Genomic DNA, 16,771 nt, shown 5'->3' with positions numbered 1-16,771 from the left:
CACTGTAGTGGAATCTCGGAGTTGGTATATATAAATAGCAGGGGGTGTAGGGTGCAGGGGGGCTTGCCCCCTGCTAAAACCGTTCAGGTATTTTTTTTCCTTTTTTTTACTTCTTTATTAGATGGTCGAACTTTCAAAACTTGCTGTAGTAGGCAACTGAGTAAATAGCAGTAACCTGTTAATGTTGTATTGTCAATATTAATGCATTAAAGTTTTGCTCTTTTGATGTATAATACTTTGTGTGTGTGTGTGTGTGTGTGTGTGTGTGTGTGTGTGTGTGTGTGTGTGTGTGTGTGTGTGTGTGTGTGTGTGTGTGTGTGTGTGTGTGTGTGTGTGTGTGTATAGATATGTGTGTGTGTGTGTGTGTGTGTGTGTGTGTGTGTGTGTGTGTGTGTGTGTGTATACATATATACACACAAACACACACATATATATAGATAGATATATATATAGATATACACATGCGTGTGCACACACACACACACACACACACACACACACACACACACACACACACACACATGCACATATACATTAATTTACAGTATACATGCATGAGTGTGTATGCATGTTCTCCCACGCACCTACATGCAAACAAACACATTAGTATACATGCGCCTATGCACACACTGACCATTGCTTATGAGAGATAAGACTCAAAGTTCAGTGCTCATTATGGATAGTAATCTCAGGCTCGGAAACCTCAGCATGGGTTATATATGAATTTGTATCCCACACAATAAGGATTTTATATTAATTCAGTGAACAGAAATCATGTCAATCTTTACATTTAAAATGTTTGGCGCATATGTTATCCTATTGTTAGCTTGTTCCAGAAGTGTGCAATCCAAACATTATATTAAACTTATCAACCATCAGTTAATGTTTTTTATTACTTGTATATACATCATGTGATAGATGACATAAACCAACAATTGAAGCTAACTCATCATTTATACTACATCTGTATACTAGAATTAAATCCTTTCTAATCAGTCTGTAATATACTTCCTATATCTTTAGCTCAAGCCTCCTAAATTTCTTATTGTAGCTTAAATGCGTGATACTTTTGACTTTTTTTAGCAAAAAAAACTCTGAAATCATTCTAATGCAATTATATCAGATTTGCCATTGCAGCAGGATGCAGCACCATATTTCAAATGTGATCTAATCAGAGATTTATAAAGTGGGATAATAACTTTCGTATTCCTAGGTGATATTGTATGTAAGCTAGTCTTCATTAATTAACCTCAAAATAAGGTTAACATTTATTTTAAGTGTTAAGATTTGGTTGATTGTTACTTCATGAACTCTGTTTTGGCTCATTCTTTCTTGTATCTACAATGTGTATGCAGGTGTTCGCCTGTATCTGTTTGTAGACTGTGGCAACTGCATGCAAAGAGTCATCCAAATGGCTACAAGTGTATACTAGGTGCCATTGTCCTGCTGTGTACTTCTTACTTTGCTGTTGTTTAGGCCTTAGCATTAGGGTCTGAGTTTGACTCTAGCCTCAGGATGCTGTCTTTGTTGAATCTGTATGTTCTCTCTTAATCTGAGTTGGCTTTCTCCTTACATATTCTACCCCAAATTCCCATAATCATACTTCCTAGCTTTAAGTAGGTCTGCCATCTCATCTGGCATAGAGAATAAAGCCCTAACTATAACCCAGGTGACCTAAGTTTGATTATCTGCTTGTGTGCCTGTTGGAGGTGGCATTGAATAGGCATGCGTATTCTAAGAGGGGAAGGGGAAAAAGAATAGCCTGTCCTGTGCCATAATCTTTCAGAGAGGGGTGGCACTGCAAGGATGACTTGGGGTAGGAATTTATCTGTCAGACCTCTGTGTGCTAACCTTCACTGTGGGTACATGGGAGTATGCACCCATATGAGATTGGTATAACATCTCTCATGGGGAAGTGGTGACAGCAGTGAGGTTTGAACTTTAAAAAAAATACCATCATGGCAGGGATGCTGGCAAGGGAAGAAAATGCCTATCATTCCTGCCTGAATGATGGCCATATTTGCTTTCACCCAGTTGATGGAAATGAATAACTAGTGAAAGCAACTTGATGGTACACAGACATGAGAGAAATAAGAAACATGCAAAATCTAAGTAGAGTTTATATCCTGGAGGTTTTCCCTTCAAGTCTTAGTTATAACAGAGTGTTTTGCTCATTATTTAATAAAATTAAATTATATATAATGGAGAAAACCCAATCGTATGAAGTAAACTATTAATATACAAATAACGCTGGATAACTAATCCGTAATTATTTTCTTTTTGTTTTCCCTACAGGAGCTAAAAATAATAGGACTAGGTGACGATGTTGATCTACATATTATGGAACTGCCAGTGAGCTATGAAATTGCAAAACAAAAAATTATTGAAATGTGGGAAACATTAAAACCTCAGGTACATTATAATAATTAAACAAGAATGATGTTAAAATTTTACTTATTTGTTACGTAATATTTTAAGCTATACTTGTCCTTTCTTGAAATTCTGAAGCATGGTATTTAACTTTAATTGACAGTGATAGTAGGTACAGTTACATAAATTTGAAATGTTTCTCCTCCGTTTTGTACCTAATAGTTCTCCTCTCAGGAGACCTGCTGCAAGACTGTGTCTGAACTAAACCTCTGTGAAGCTCAACAAAAGAAGGCCTAGTAAAAATATTAATTTGAGAAGAATGTGTACATAACTGAGACCACATAGTCTTACCACGCATTTTATGTCTCATATGTTAAGCATTCTGCATATCCTAGTCCAATGAGGCCTGCTGCAGGCAACTGAATGAGAAGGGCTCCTACAGCTGCGATATATGCAATCATTAATGATGCTGCAGGTTCAGCTGACCTGCTAGAAACCACATTATACAGTCACTGATAGAGCTGTAGCCACAGCAGGCTCACAAGATGATTAGTTTCAAGGGACACTGATTTTTGGTTTTCAAAGAACTGAAATTCCCATTTTCATAACATGAAATCCTGGAATTATACCAATGATTCTTAAATGTCATTTTTGGTCATTATGGTGATTTCATTATATTTTTTTTGCTGCATCAGTATCAGTACATATTGAAAATTAAAACAGATTCCAGACATAGAACACTGAATAATGCAAGCTGTTGATATAAAAATAAATATGAGCAGAAATATATCTTATAGTGAATTAGTTCTGTGGCCTAAAATAGCAAATTCCATGAGCATCCCATGTTTTTTTTCAATTTACAGATGAACCTAATTCAGAATTTACCTGCATTTTCCTGGAAAAATGGAGAACCAGGCTATCTGGTACTTTCTTAGTGGCAGTTAGTACCCCAACAAGTGTGCTTCTTGAAATATCCCAAAATCTTATAAGAAGTCCCATATAGCATATAGATATTATCCCAGGCATTCCCCACTGAAACCGTAACATCATTCCAATACCTTGGAATCTGGCAAATGTAATCAAAGATTACATTTCCAGAACTGCACTACATTTTTAGCCCCAGAAAGTAGAGCAGCAATGGAAAAGGGATATATATAGCTTAGCTTGAATACTGGCTCCCGCTACTTGCTGCTACCTCACAAAAAAACCCCTCAAAACTCTTCAAGGGATAATCTATAGGTTCATCATCATTTTTCCAGGACAAGAGCACCACTGTTACATTTTAGAAAAGCCAAAAGTCTGCCAACAAAACAAAGAGCTTATCTACTTCTTGGTTCCCTCTTATACAAGTTCGTTAAAGATGAGAACTTTAGCAATGTTGTTAGTTGGCTCATAATAAGACAACACAACTGCAACCTCTGCTCTCACAACCCCATTACCAATCTCTTCAAATATCACAAAACAGACTAGCAATCAGTATTAATTACAGCTTCTACATTCTTGTATCCAGTTTTTGGAAATCCTTTACGTGATCTCTCAAGGTCAGCAACTCTTGCATCTCCATTAAGAACAGCCTCAAAAAAGCACCTTCCATAAAGCACTGCATGTAAATGCCATGCTGACAATGCACTACTTTGTATCTACCACATGCCAGTATTCACACACCTTATCAGTTTAATTGTGAGACTGAAGCACCACAGTAGATAAAATCAATATCTCCAAATCCAAAATGGAAAGGACTTGCTTTAGGGTAAAACCCCACATACTTTTTTTTCCTTTGTTTTCACTTTGGATTCATTGTTAATGATACACACTGTAATAATTTTCCTACTTTTGTATTCATTTTAAGCTGAACTTTAGAAATAAGTATTTTTTCTAGAAATATGTAATTTTCTCCATTTACTTTTCTTACAAAGTTTCATCATCCCAGTTATGCTTTTCACTCCCCAAGATATTTCAGCAGACAGCAGATCCTTCTTCTGCCTTCATGAATTGAGGAGAGGTCTCCTTGACATAAATGGATATACCACTTTCAGACCCCTTCAGTAATGAGCAAAAGCAAAGCTAAAGGGAGAAGGATGTACTTACGGCATTATGCTCATAAAAGACACCATGACTCTAAATCACAATTGATTATATTAGTCCCTGCCGGCAGCAACCAACCCTTGTTTGTGGTGTAAAGCATTCTTGATTCTGGGCCAAATGTTTGGTAATCCCATGACTAGCTTTTGATGGGAAATTATCTCCTAATGACAAAACAATGTTTTACAGACAACACTATGACTGTGTATTTTCAAGTAACAGATTTTTAACAGTTACATATTATCACAATGACCTTGGTTCATTGCTAAATATAGTGTGGGACTTTGGTTTATATACCCACTGGATTTTCTGAAAACAAAGCATATTTATTTGTTTCATGCCGTTAGATCAGGGCTTGCTTAGAGAGTAGATAAGGTTAACAATCACCTAGGACAGCAATATTTCAAATTTTCTCCTTTGTTTGAAATCTATTGTGTTTGTCTGTGTGAGCCATAACAAAAGAAGTTGATCACATTTTAGCTTACAGGCTGGGTTGAAAGGTTCATGCAGATGTCTGACTTGCATATTTGCATCACGAAATAGCACTACGTTCTGTAAAAGCAATGCACTTCTTTATATGGATGATACTTTCTAGTTAGAACAATGTATGTCCCATCAACTGCTGAAAAGACAGTGGCAACCAGCCAGCCAGACATTCACAACTTTTTCAGGTCAGAGTGCTTGTTTAACCATGCATCATTCAATCACTCATTTTTTTCTGTTTCTATGGGAAAAAAATTGGGCTTTATGTAACCTGAGACATGTACTTTTTAGTATGGTTATATATAGCTACAAATTCACTCTGTTTACTAATTTTGATAAAAAGCTAGTGGAATGTACAGCCACATCACCCTTCTTGTCAGCTAGAAAGCAGGAGGTATTAGTGGCATGTTCATCAGTTTCTGGCATCTTATTTGTCAATATTGCCTTACTCAGCCTTGAAGTGACAGACAAACAGCAATTTCTATTGTTGACATTAAATCAAATCCCACCATTATTTTTGGAGCATGACAGTTACCCAACATGATATTTGACAAAGAAAGGCTCTGTGAAATCCATTTTACAGGATATTTTGCAAACCAGACGCACCCACTATTTTTATAGTAACAACCCTGAGGTGCTATGTTCAAAAAGCTATGTGCGTGTGTATTTAGTTGAAGAGGTGGGGGTCTCACACTACACCGAAGAATTGATTCCCCACTACCCAGAGAGCTCTTGGTTAACCCAAAGATTAAGCTAAGTGTACGTTGTGAATCATTTTATCACATTGGATTTCAGTCTACAATATGGTGTAATTTTGTTTTCTATCTGAACTCTAGAGAATGTTTTTTCTTTTCTATAATCATTGTGCCCATCAGAGTAGAAACTAAGCTGTGACATATATATATATATATATATATATATATATATATATATATATATATATGTGTGTGTGTGTGTGTGTGTGTGTGTGTGTGTGTGTGTGCACGTGTACAGAGATAAAGAGAGAGATCCCACAGTATTAAAAGAGGTACAGATGTCACCAAGTCCATAGCTGTTTATGAGTATTGCTTATCTCAGCTACATACTGTACACACAACTGATAAAACTGTAGTAGTCAATCTCATACCTGTAAACTGGTGACAATGTTTAACACATTCCAGATAGTCTCAACTGGCTACTGCAGCTGAAACTTAAGGCATCATTTTGTTTTGACAGTCCAGGTAAGGCTAAATTCAAAAATTAAATTTTCTCCAGTTTCGATAAAGCTGTGGTTACAGACTGCCACATTTTACCATGCTGCTGGTAATTGTGATTTTTCAGTGCATTTAAGTTGAGCAGGATGGGATATATCTTTTTAAAAGAATTAATAAATGTTTTACTTATCTTTTTTTATAGATGTGTGAATGTAAACACTTTAACACTATATTTTTAATGAGAATGGAAAGGATGTCCCATGTAGCATGCCAAACTTCATTCACTCGTCCTCCTTTCCAGTTTATCCCTATGTGCATAGGTGTATGTATCATATTTTTCTTTTGGCAAGGGGTATTCTTTATGACATGGTGTCAACATGAGTAAAGTTGTAATGCATAGACGTTAAGGGACAGGGAAAGAATTATACTGTTTGGGCAACATACTGTGAAATACTAGCACTGGGTTGTTACACAAACAATTTAAGCTAGCAACCAAAGATCACTTGAAAAAACACTGGTCCTGCCATTGTACTCACCCTCTGTGATTATTACCTACCTTTTATAGTGCAGTCAAACTAACTTACTAAAACTTACCATTAACTACTTCATCCTATGCTTCCTATGCAACCTCCAAAGCTTCTTCTATACTCTGCTCCCTGAAGTTCTTATGTAACCATTTATGTTTCTACATCTATGCATACAAAACGTTATATTTACTCAACTCTCTTTTTAAACCAAAACACAACTTATTCTACTTTTTTAACATTCTCCTTTTTGTTTATAGTACTGTTTTATCTGTCAACAATATACATGTATGTAGCTTATGTATTTTAACTACCAACATTCTCTGTTGTTATTTTTATTGAAATGTATCTGTATTGCTATTTTTATTGCATTTTATACCTTTGGAGCTTTTCTCCCTGGGCCTCAGCTGAAAAAGGACAATAGCTCAGCTGGACGCTCCTGGTCAACAAATGTAAAATAAAAATAAATAAACAAATGTCACACTTACATTTTTTGTTGTACAAAAGTGTGCCATAAACAGCTTGTATATGCATAACTATTCATGATGGTTACATTTATTATTATGTCTATTGTCAATATTTCTGTAATATTTTCTGTGGTATTAAAACATATAGATAGGGCGGCCACGGTGGTGCAGAGGTTAGCATTGTCGCCTCACAGCAAGAGGTTCTCCGGTTCGATTCTTGGCTGGGGTGCCTTCTGTACGGAGTCTGCATGTTCTCCCGTGGTCGTGTGGGTTTCCTCCGGGTGCTCCGGTTTCCTCCCACATCCCAAAGACGTGCTGTAGGTGGACTGGACACTCTAAATTGGCCCTAGGAGTGAGTGTGTGTGTGCCTTCTGTGGAAGGTTGGGGACCAGGCTGGCAACTCGACACTGTAAAACTCCACTGCCAATCATGAGCGGACAGATGATCTGCTGTGGCAACCCCTAACCAAAAAAAAAATAGAAGAAGATTAAAACATATAGATAAACCTTTCCTCTATTTTGAAGACTCCACCAAAGGTTTTTATAACTAAATTGAATTATGCCTGATATTATACTTGGAGTGAGTGTATAGAACATATCTGTTGTAGGATATTATCATTCTGGGATAACAATGTCAGCTTTGTAAAGCTGGAGTTGTGAAGACTCCTGAAGATGCTTGGATGTAGATGAGGTAAGCAAAAGTGTCAGATGCTGAATGATGAATCACATCAAGAGGGAATACGTTTCAGTGCCCCAGTATGGAGACCAGATTTACTGATAAAATCGCTCAGAAAGACTCAAAGGCCTTTAAAGTATCTTTGGGGAAAAAGAACATCTACAAGCATGATGGAACTGTCTCTGTGATATGACTTAGTACTTATTAATGAAAACTGTGTTCTTTACTACTGGCACACCAATTTACAGATTACCTGTAATACTTTGTGTTAGGGTATACATTTAATTTATAGTTACTTACATGCTACTAGGCCTTTGTTAGCCCTTTGTAGATCTCTAAAGCTTATATATTAACTGTATTAGTCATACTTATATGTGCTGCTTTTTAAATGTTACTTGTACATATCTGTGCATCTTAGTTAATACATATTGCCTTTATGTGTTTTAATGCTTCAGGATATTTTTTCCTTGAGATACAACTTAAATTTAGTCTTCCAAATGGCTACTGCTTTTCAACAAATTTGTATATATAACAAAGAACGAAAGTCTGCCTTGGTTATGTAAATTGCCACCTGTTTCATTTCATTTAAGATATTTTACATCACTGCCTTGTGTACAACTTGTACAAACATTTAGACATGAAGTAAACCTTACACCATGTTCTAACCTTCAGTTATTTCAACCTCATTGTGAAAGTAGGGATTGTCATCTCATTCCATACTCCCTAAGGTAGTTCTTCATCTTCACCTAGTGATGGAGATCTGTATTTAAATCCAACCCATCTCTTTTAATAAATCAGTTTATACAAATCTTGTATAAGGGTCCATGTTGATAAGTAACTCCATACTCTGTATTAATACTATCAGTCTACTTAGGCAGGTTTGTTGACCATTGACTACACCTCCCAAAATCTGATGTCATAGCTAATGTTTTGCCAGACAAGAACCTAGCACTCTTGATAAGAGGGTCTATGTTACCCACTGAATGAAAAGTTAATTGAATGGCTATTCAATGAACACAAAGCCTTGAATGTCCCTTTTATTAAACAGTCAAATCATCTTAAAGACATTCACCGAACTGTAATAGTTGGCCAACAAGAAGGAAGCACCTCACTGCATAAAGTAAACTAAACAAAACATTTGATAAATTTGTCCATATCTCCACTGTAGTGTGATCTTGGAGTTGATATATACATTTAGGGGGGTGTTGGGAGTGCAGCCTCCCACCTTACTGTATCCCACTAAGGTGCTAAGTCCATGTGCTTGACAAACAGTGTCAAGCGTGTCCTATTTGGTATTCTTTAAACAATTCTGTGTGTTGCACCCATCTGTAAAACAGAGTAAGCAGCAGAATATGCTAATGATGGAATAAAAAGATGAATTACATGCTAATGAAGCAATTCAACATGGTGGAGTGATTCAAGGCCATTGATGAGGGAAAGGCAGTCCATACAGCCTACCTTGACCTTGCAAAGGCTTTCGACACAATACCCCACTCGGGTATTGTAGAAAAACTTACCAGCTTAAATGTAAACCCATATGTCACAAGATGGGTTGCAAACTGGCTTAAGGACAGAACCCACAGGGTTAGAGTTGCTGGCGCTGTGTCAGACTCCAAGCCGGTCACAAGTGGTGTCCCACAGGGCTCGGTCCTTGGCCCCCTATTGTTTGGCATCTACTTCTCAGAAGTACAGGCCAACATGGGAGGACTTTGGCTGACAAAGTTTGCAGATGACTGCAAACTGGGCGCCATAGTGGAAAGTGCATCGGACACTGATATCCTTCAGAAGTGACTCACGGAAACAGATAGCTGGTGCCAGAGCCATGGCCTGAAGTTAAACGCCAAAAATGTATAGTCATACCTTCGGGAAAAACAAGGTAACCCCAAGCTACCATATAGGTGGCAATCCACTAAGCACAGAAGAGGTTATCAGGGACCTGGGGACCCAGGTTGACAGTGGCCTTTCTTTGACACTCACATTGCTAAAGTGGTTAGAAAGACCTTCTACATTGCCCACCTGATCATGAAGGGATTCACATCCAGATCTAGTGAGGTCATTGTTCCCCTGTGCTCTTCACTTATCAGACCAATGATCGAGTACAATGCCCCATTCGGGATGTATCTCACCCGACATCTGCAGCAATTGGAGAGACCCCAAAAGTTCCTCACCAAAAGGATAAAGAACCTCCAAAATATGTCATATGCTCCCAGATTGAAAAAACTCCACCTCTATCCAGTCGCATACCTGCTCAGAGGTGACATGTGCCTGACATACAAGGCTATGTCCAACCGGAATTAATGGACATGCTCCACCTCAAAAATCCAAATCCACCAAAACCACTAGAGCAAGCGACTTAAACCTTAGCACGGATATAAATAGGACGTGCTGGAGGGATAGATTTATCACTCAGAGACTCCCTATGCTGTGGAATAAAATCCCGGTCCATGTGAGGCAGAGCACCTCGCTGACTCTGTTCAAGAGAAATCTAGACCTGTGGATGGGAGATCGTAGGTTTACCCCGGGAATCATCTCTGGGTCACTGCTGGACAGAGGCACAACAAACTAATGGGCACAGTATTTTTTCATATAAGGGGTGGCGTAAGCCACAATAATTTGGGCTAGGCTTATAAATGCCTTAGGGCAGATAGCCTAGTATAAACCTATGAACCTATGAACCTATAAGAACTTATAAAACCCAAGTGTAATGCTCTTCACTTCCTTATGGCCTCAGTTCCAATACTCTTTGGAGTCATATCTTTCAGCCTCTTAGAACAAGAAATATGGACAATGCCATAAATAAAAGTGGGACAAAGGCCCAAAAATAGCGAAAATGTTTAACTATTGCTCTTACAAACTTATAAAGTTGATATAATAAGAGGTTTTACATAAGCATGAAGTTTCTGAAGGATATGAAGTCTGAAACTCAAATGTCTGTCATTATTTTCTAACTTCATTCTTTAATGATTTGACACTGATATGCTTGGTAACCACAAAATGAAAAGCAGACCAAAAATATCTGAAAAATGCAAAATCTGGACATTCTGCAAAAATCTGTACAGTTGAAAGGTATGTTTGGAATACAGCCATGAACACACTTAGAAAAAAAAATAGGGGTTGGTGCTACTATCATCAATCTATCTGTACAACAGGCTTTAATACAAGGTGCTGCTGCTTCTACTGTTGCCAGACCTTGGCCTAGAAGGAGAAGAGTGTTCAGACCACATTTGACAAATCATTCATTTCATGATAATGAAATAATAGAGCAATACAGGGAGAACAGGAATACCTTAGCAAATACTCATCATCTGCCATCCTCACCTGCGGTCCCAGGGAAATCATGGAGAACCCATCCCATTGGAAAGAAAAGGTATGTGTAACATCATGTTTACCAGCTATTGGCATTTTTCAGAGACCCACAGGGGCTATATTAAGTTGTGTCACAGACCTCAGCCTCAAGAATATTACACCAAATTTCTCACTGCAATACTACAAAGGGTTGAGAAGTGTGATGAAGAACCAGCAGTTGGGAATAATCCTGGCAGGTGGAGGTGTGCACAATATGCTATAGCCCTTGTTAAGAGGCAGCTAATAGTGCACACTCTCACTACCTAAGTGAAAACCTAAGAAGATATTAACATACAAACAATAGTGGTGATGCATGCAAAATTGTTAACCTTTACTTACCTATATAATGGGGTGCATTCTGTGAGCATCAGACAGAATCAACCCTAGAAGAGACAACTTTTATCAGCAGAATTAACCAAGGTAAGTAATGAACTTGTAAAGAAAAAATAAAAATGATTACCCTTATATGTAAGTACTGTACTTAAGTAGGATAAATCATTGCTCATCTGTACAGGAATGTCAGCAGTAATTCATGAGTAATACATGCAACATAAAAAAAAAATAAGCTATTAAAAGATATATGCAAATGGATATTCAGAGCACATGGTATACAGGCTGTAAATCATGCCAAAGCTGGCACATGTCAAAACAACCCCACAATGTTGTCATATTTCACAATCATCCACATAGGTACAAGAGCAAGCATCACATGCATAGCTCGAAATAGAAAATATAGCATAATTACACAAGACACAAATTAGAAATATGCCATTCAAGAGAATAATAAAACAAATATGTGTTGATCAAACACATATGCTTGGCCTGCTCGCTATTGTGCATCATGCATAAAAATTTGTCCAACTTAGACACCCCAGCAATGACCAGGGCAATCTTAGCATCATCTGCACAGTGTTGAGTAAGCAGTAATTCATAGTTAATAGGACTGTATTGTCACTAGCACTTCTACAAATACCTAACCTAAATAATACTCAGTTGAATGTGAGCAGAATAACAAAAATGTACAATTCAGTACAGTACTTTTGATGAAAGGAAACATCTGACTAAGTAAGCATTAGCTAGTCACTATGCATATTAGACAAAAGCAAAACTAAGTCACAAAGAAATTTGCAAAGGTCAGGGCACAGTCATCATCACCTGCATGGGTTCGAGGCTTACAAGCTCCACGTGGGTTTACAGAGTGGTCCTAGCAGCAGGGAACTCAGAAAAGCGACTACCTTCTGGATTTATGTATCTTTGCTTTTTTTCACTTGAAATAGCTTCTGTAGCTTACCTTGAACTAGCCTGAACTGTTTTTTTAACTGATTGCTGCATTATTTTAAAATCTGCATTTAAAGTTACATTTTAGTCGAATTTGATCAAAAGTTTGCTTGTTTGTTTGTTTAATTTAACTGTGGAGGCTGCCCACTAAAGTGTGCTAGCCTGTGTAACTAATTTATCACTATTTCTGCATTTTCTGTGTGTTTCTACCAAAAAACAAAAAAACAAAAAATAATCCTTGTTTTCCCGCCTTCCTTGACTAGTTTAGACCAGTTTACAGGCATTGCTGTATTCTGGGCTGTGATGTAGTTCCTGTGTTGTCCATTACCTTACTTGGATAGAAGGAAGTTTCTTTGCTCACCAGTGGGAGTGGGGAGCCTTGAGCAGCCTACCTGTCCTTGGGGGAAGTGACCTCAGCACAAGAAGCTGCAGTAATTGGTTGTTTGTGGCCATTTCTAGCTCTTTTGTAGTTCACTGTTTAAAATCCGCGTTTGCGGCTTTATGCATCGATGCATAGCGCAGCGCTGGTTAAACAAGGTTAAACTTGTTCTGCTTCCACCAAGTCTGCTCTTCGAATTTTCCCTTAAGGAAGCTCTACTCTTAGTATAACCAGACTACTCACTGTATTATAAGCCTAGCACTTGTTCTCAATACTTCTCTACTAAGTAAGCACTCTCGTACTAAGTAAAGCACTACATTGACTTACCACCCCTGTGAATATCCACTTCCCTTAAAGGTATACTACTCCCTTATACTGTTCTAGCATGTCGAGTGGTAGATTACTGGCGTTGTCTCCAGTTCAGCTGGTCAATCTGGGTATCTTGAGACAATGCTACAATTGTCTCATGTACACAGACATCCCTCTCCTCCTCCCAACAAACACAAATACATGTGAGAGATGCAACTATATAGCCAAACTGGAGGCTGAACTCTCTCAACTCAGGGCTGGCATGACCAGACAGGAGGAGATGGCAACCACACACACAACAATCCCAGTCACACATAGACCTACCACAACTGCAAACCAAACACATAAAAACACAAAGACATACTCGGAGGCTCTAATAAAAACTTACCAAAACAACAGAGGCTCCCAAAGCAGACATCCAAAAATCCACCACCTCAAAACAAAACACATGCAACACATACTTCAATAAATCAGTGTGTTGACCAATCGCAGCCCTTAAGGCCAAACACCTTGCCTGATACACTAGTAATAGGTGACTCCATAGTCAGACACACTGATGTCCCACTGACCAGGCTGAACAAGGAGAAGGTGACTGTGAGCTGTCTATCGGGAGCTAGGATCCGCCACATAACACACGCACTCAGGTCACTCCAAAGCAAGTACAAATATAACTCCGTCATTGTCCATGCTGGTGTGAATGACCTGAGACGTACCTCCCTGGACTACATGAAAAGAGACATAGAGGAGCTGTCCGATTATGTAGCCCAGGCTGGTATGACCCTGACCCTGAGCAGCATCTTGCCCTCACCAAGAATGATACCACAATACAAAGACAAGATGATCAGCTTTAACAATTGGCTCAAGTACTGGTGTCATTCTAAGGGGATCCAATGTCTGTCTGCCTGGGATGATATGTTGGGCAAGCCACGCTGCAAGGGATGGCTTACACCTGTCACCACTGGGCTTCCGGATATTGGCTAAGGCTCTTGCCACCCCCATAGTGCCTTTTTAGGCAAGGCTCAAAAGACAAACCCACCTCCTTAGAAAACAAACATGGAAAAAACTAAGGGTAATGCTGCTCAACGCCAGAAGTCTAAATCTCAAGATGCAGGCACTTGATGCACTCCTCAGCATGGAGAACATCGACGTCTGTGCAGTAACTGAAACCTGGTTCAAGGCTCCTGAGAGCACCCCAGTGCTACCAGGCTATACCTCGCATGCTTTTGGCCCCAAAACCGGGCGAACCACAAAGGAGGGGAGTGTCCATATTCATAAAGGACACCCACACCTCCAGGTTAGTAGCAACACATGAAGCATCAGAGACCATACAGGTGCAACTAACCATAGGCAAAACTGCTATACAACTGGTAGCATGTTACAGACCACCCTCCCAATCTCAAGAACCCCACTCAGCCTTCCTGAAGACATTGGAGGATATGGATGTATCACAAAATACCATCATACTGGGAGACTTCAACTACCCAAACATAGATTGGGTACATTATTCTAGCCCTAATACCCGAGCCCAAAGGTTCCTGGAATTCATAAATTCAAATGCACTGAAACAACTAGTCACCTCTCCCACTAGGGGAGATAATATACTAGACTTGATCATCACAAACATGGGGACAAAATGCTCCACACCGGAAGTATACCCCTCACTAGTGAGATCTGACCACAAACTAATCACCCTGGATATACATATCCCACCTCCACCCCAGCACAAAAGACCACAGTGAAAACTTCTCAAAAGCAGACTTCACTCTTCTTAAGACTGAGATGGTATCCTTTAAGCCCACTGTGCCAGTGGATACCACATCACACAATGCCGAATCCTTCACAAATGCTTTCTATGGACATCTCCAAGAATGCATGGATCATGCAATCCCAAACAAATCCAAGTCCCTCTCCACCAAATGTAAGCATCCTGTCTGGTGGACCTCAGCCATAAACAAATTGTATAACAAGAGAAGGAAGCTACTGCGTCAGAGCAAAATCCCATGAAGGGAAGACATCTCTGATCAACATTAGCAGAAAACTACGTTCTCTCATAAAAACATCCAAGGCAAACTTTGAGAGAAAAATCGCTAAGGATACTAAAGATAACCACAAAGCCTTCTTCAGCTATGTTAGAAACCTGGGCGGAAACCTTCAGATATGCTCAGAGTTGGTTCACAACAACAAAAAATACACTGAACCCACAGATATTGCTAACATTCTGGCTGACAGGTTCAGTGCAAATTTCTCGCCTCCTTCACCCCCAAAAGAAGAAATACTTATCCCAGCTGAATGTAATCTCCTGTCATCTTAGATATCCAAGTGAGAACCGCCCTAAACAAAGCAAAAAACACAGCATCAATGGGACCTGACAGTATCCCGGGGTGCGTGTTACGTGAACTCCAAGAGGAGCTAAACCCACACATAAAAATGCTATTTAACCTTTGCCTTACTTTGGGATATGTACCTGAACACTGGCGTACAGCAACAGTGGTCCCACTCCATAAGGGGTGCCTCTACAGACCCTGGAAACTACCGCCCATAAGCAACTAGCCTGGTCTGCAAAGCTATGGAAAGAATCATTATGGAACTCATAAACAGAGACATAGGGGACCTACAGACACTTGACCCCACCCAGTTCGGCTTTGTAAAGGGCAGATCCTGCCTTTTAAACCTGGTTGACTTTTTCAAAACAGTCACTAGAGTCATTGATGAGGGCAAAGCAGTCCATACAGCATACCTGGACTTAAGGCCTTAGGCCACAATACCCCACTCCAGGCATCATAGATAAGCTAAACAGCTTAAAGTAAACACTTATGTCACTAGATGGGTTTGCAAACTGGCTAAAAGGACGAACCCATAAAGTTAAAATCGCTGAGCAATGTCAGACTCAAAGCCAGTCACAAGTGGTGTCCCACAGGGATCTGTCCTGGGACCCCTCTTGTTCGGCATTTATTTCTCAGATAATAAAGCAAACATGGGAGGGCTGTGGCTGACAAAGTTTGCAGATGACTGCAAACTAGGCGCCATAGTCGATACACCAGAAGACACACACATCCTACAAAAAGGCCTCACTGAAACGGACAACTGGTGCCGTAGTCACGGCCTTAAACTAAATGCCAAAAAATGTATAGTCATCCCTTTGGAAAAACAAAGTACCCACAAATTATCACATAGACAGCAACCCACTGAGCACGGAAAAAGTAATCAGAGACCTAGGGACCCAAGTAGACAGCGACCTCTCATTTGACACCCGTTGCCAAAGTGGTTAGAAAACATTCTACCTTGCACACCTCATCATGAACGGATTCACATCCAGATCCAAGGATGTCATTGTACCCCTATATTCCTCCCTCATCAGACCCATGATTGAGTACAATGCCCCATTTGGTATGTACCTCACCCGGCATTTGCAACGGCTGGAGTGACCACAAAAGTACCTCACCAAAAGGATCAAGGGTCTCCAACATATGTCTTATTCTGCCAGACTAAAGAAACTTCAACTCTATTCAGTAGCATACCACCTGCTCAGAGGTGATCTCTGCCTGACGTACAAGGCCATGTCCAATCAGGATCTGATGGACATGCTCCACCTCAAAAAATCCAAATCCATCAGGACCACGAGCTAAAGACTTAAACCTCGGCACAAGTATGAATAGGACATGCTGG

General features: G+C 39.4%; 1 protein-coding gene across 1 annotated transcript in view; it reads left to right on the top strand.

The window, feature by feature from the left end:
- Positions 1–16,771, top strand: part of PGPEP1L (pyroglutamyl-peptidase I like) — a 1,609,062-nt gene that overhangs the window by 924,110 nt on the left and 668,181 nt on the right. The window contains exon 2 of the mRNA XM_044065895.1: positions 2,296–2,412. Within this exon, the coding sequence (XP_043921830.1) occupies positions 2,341–2,412 (72 nt within the window). The 5' untranslated portion in view covers positions 2,296–2,340. The remainder of the gene's footprint in view (positions 1–2,295; positions 2,413–16,771) is intronic.

This window comes from Protopterus annectens, chromosome 3.part0 (assembly GCF_019279795.1).
Source record: "Protopterus annectens isolate FY-2018-M chromosome 3.part0, PAN1.0, whole genome shotgun sequence".
In the NCBI taxonomy this organism is placed as follows: Eukaryota; Metazoa; Chordata; order Ceratodontiformes; family Protopteridae; genus Protopterus; species Protopterus annectens.
This window is presented reverse-complemented; position numbering and strand designations above follow the sequence as displayed.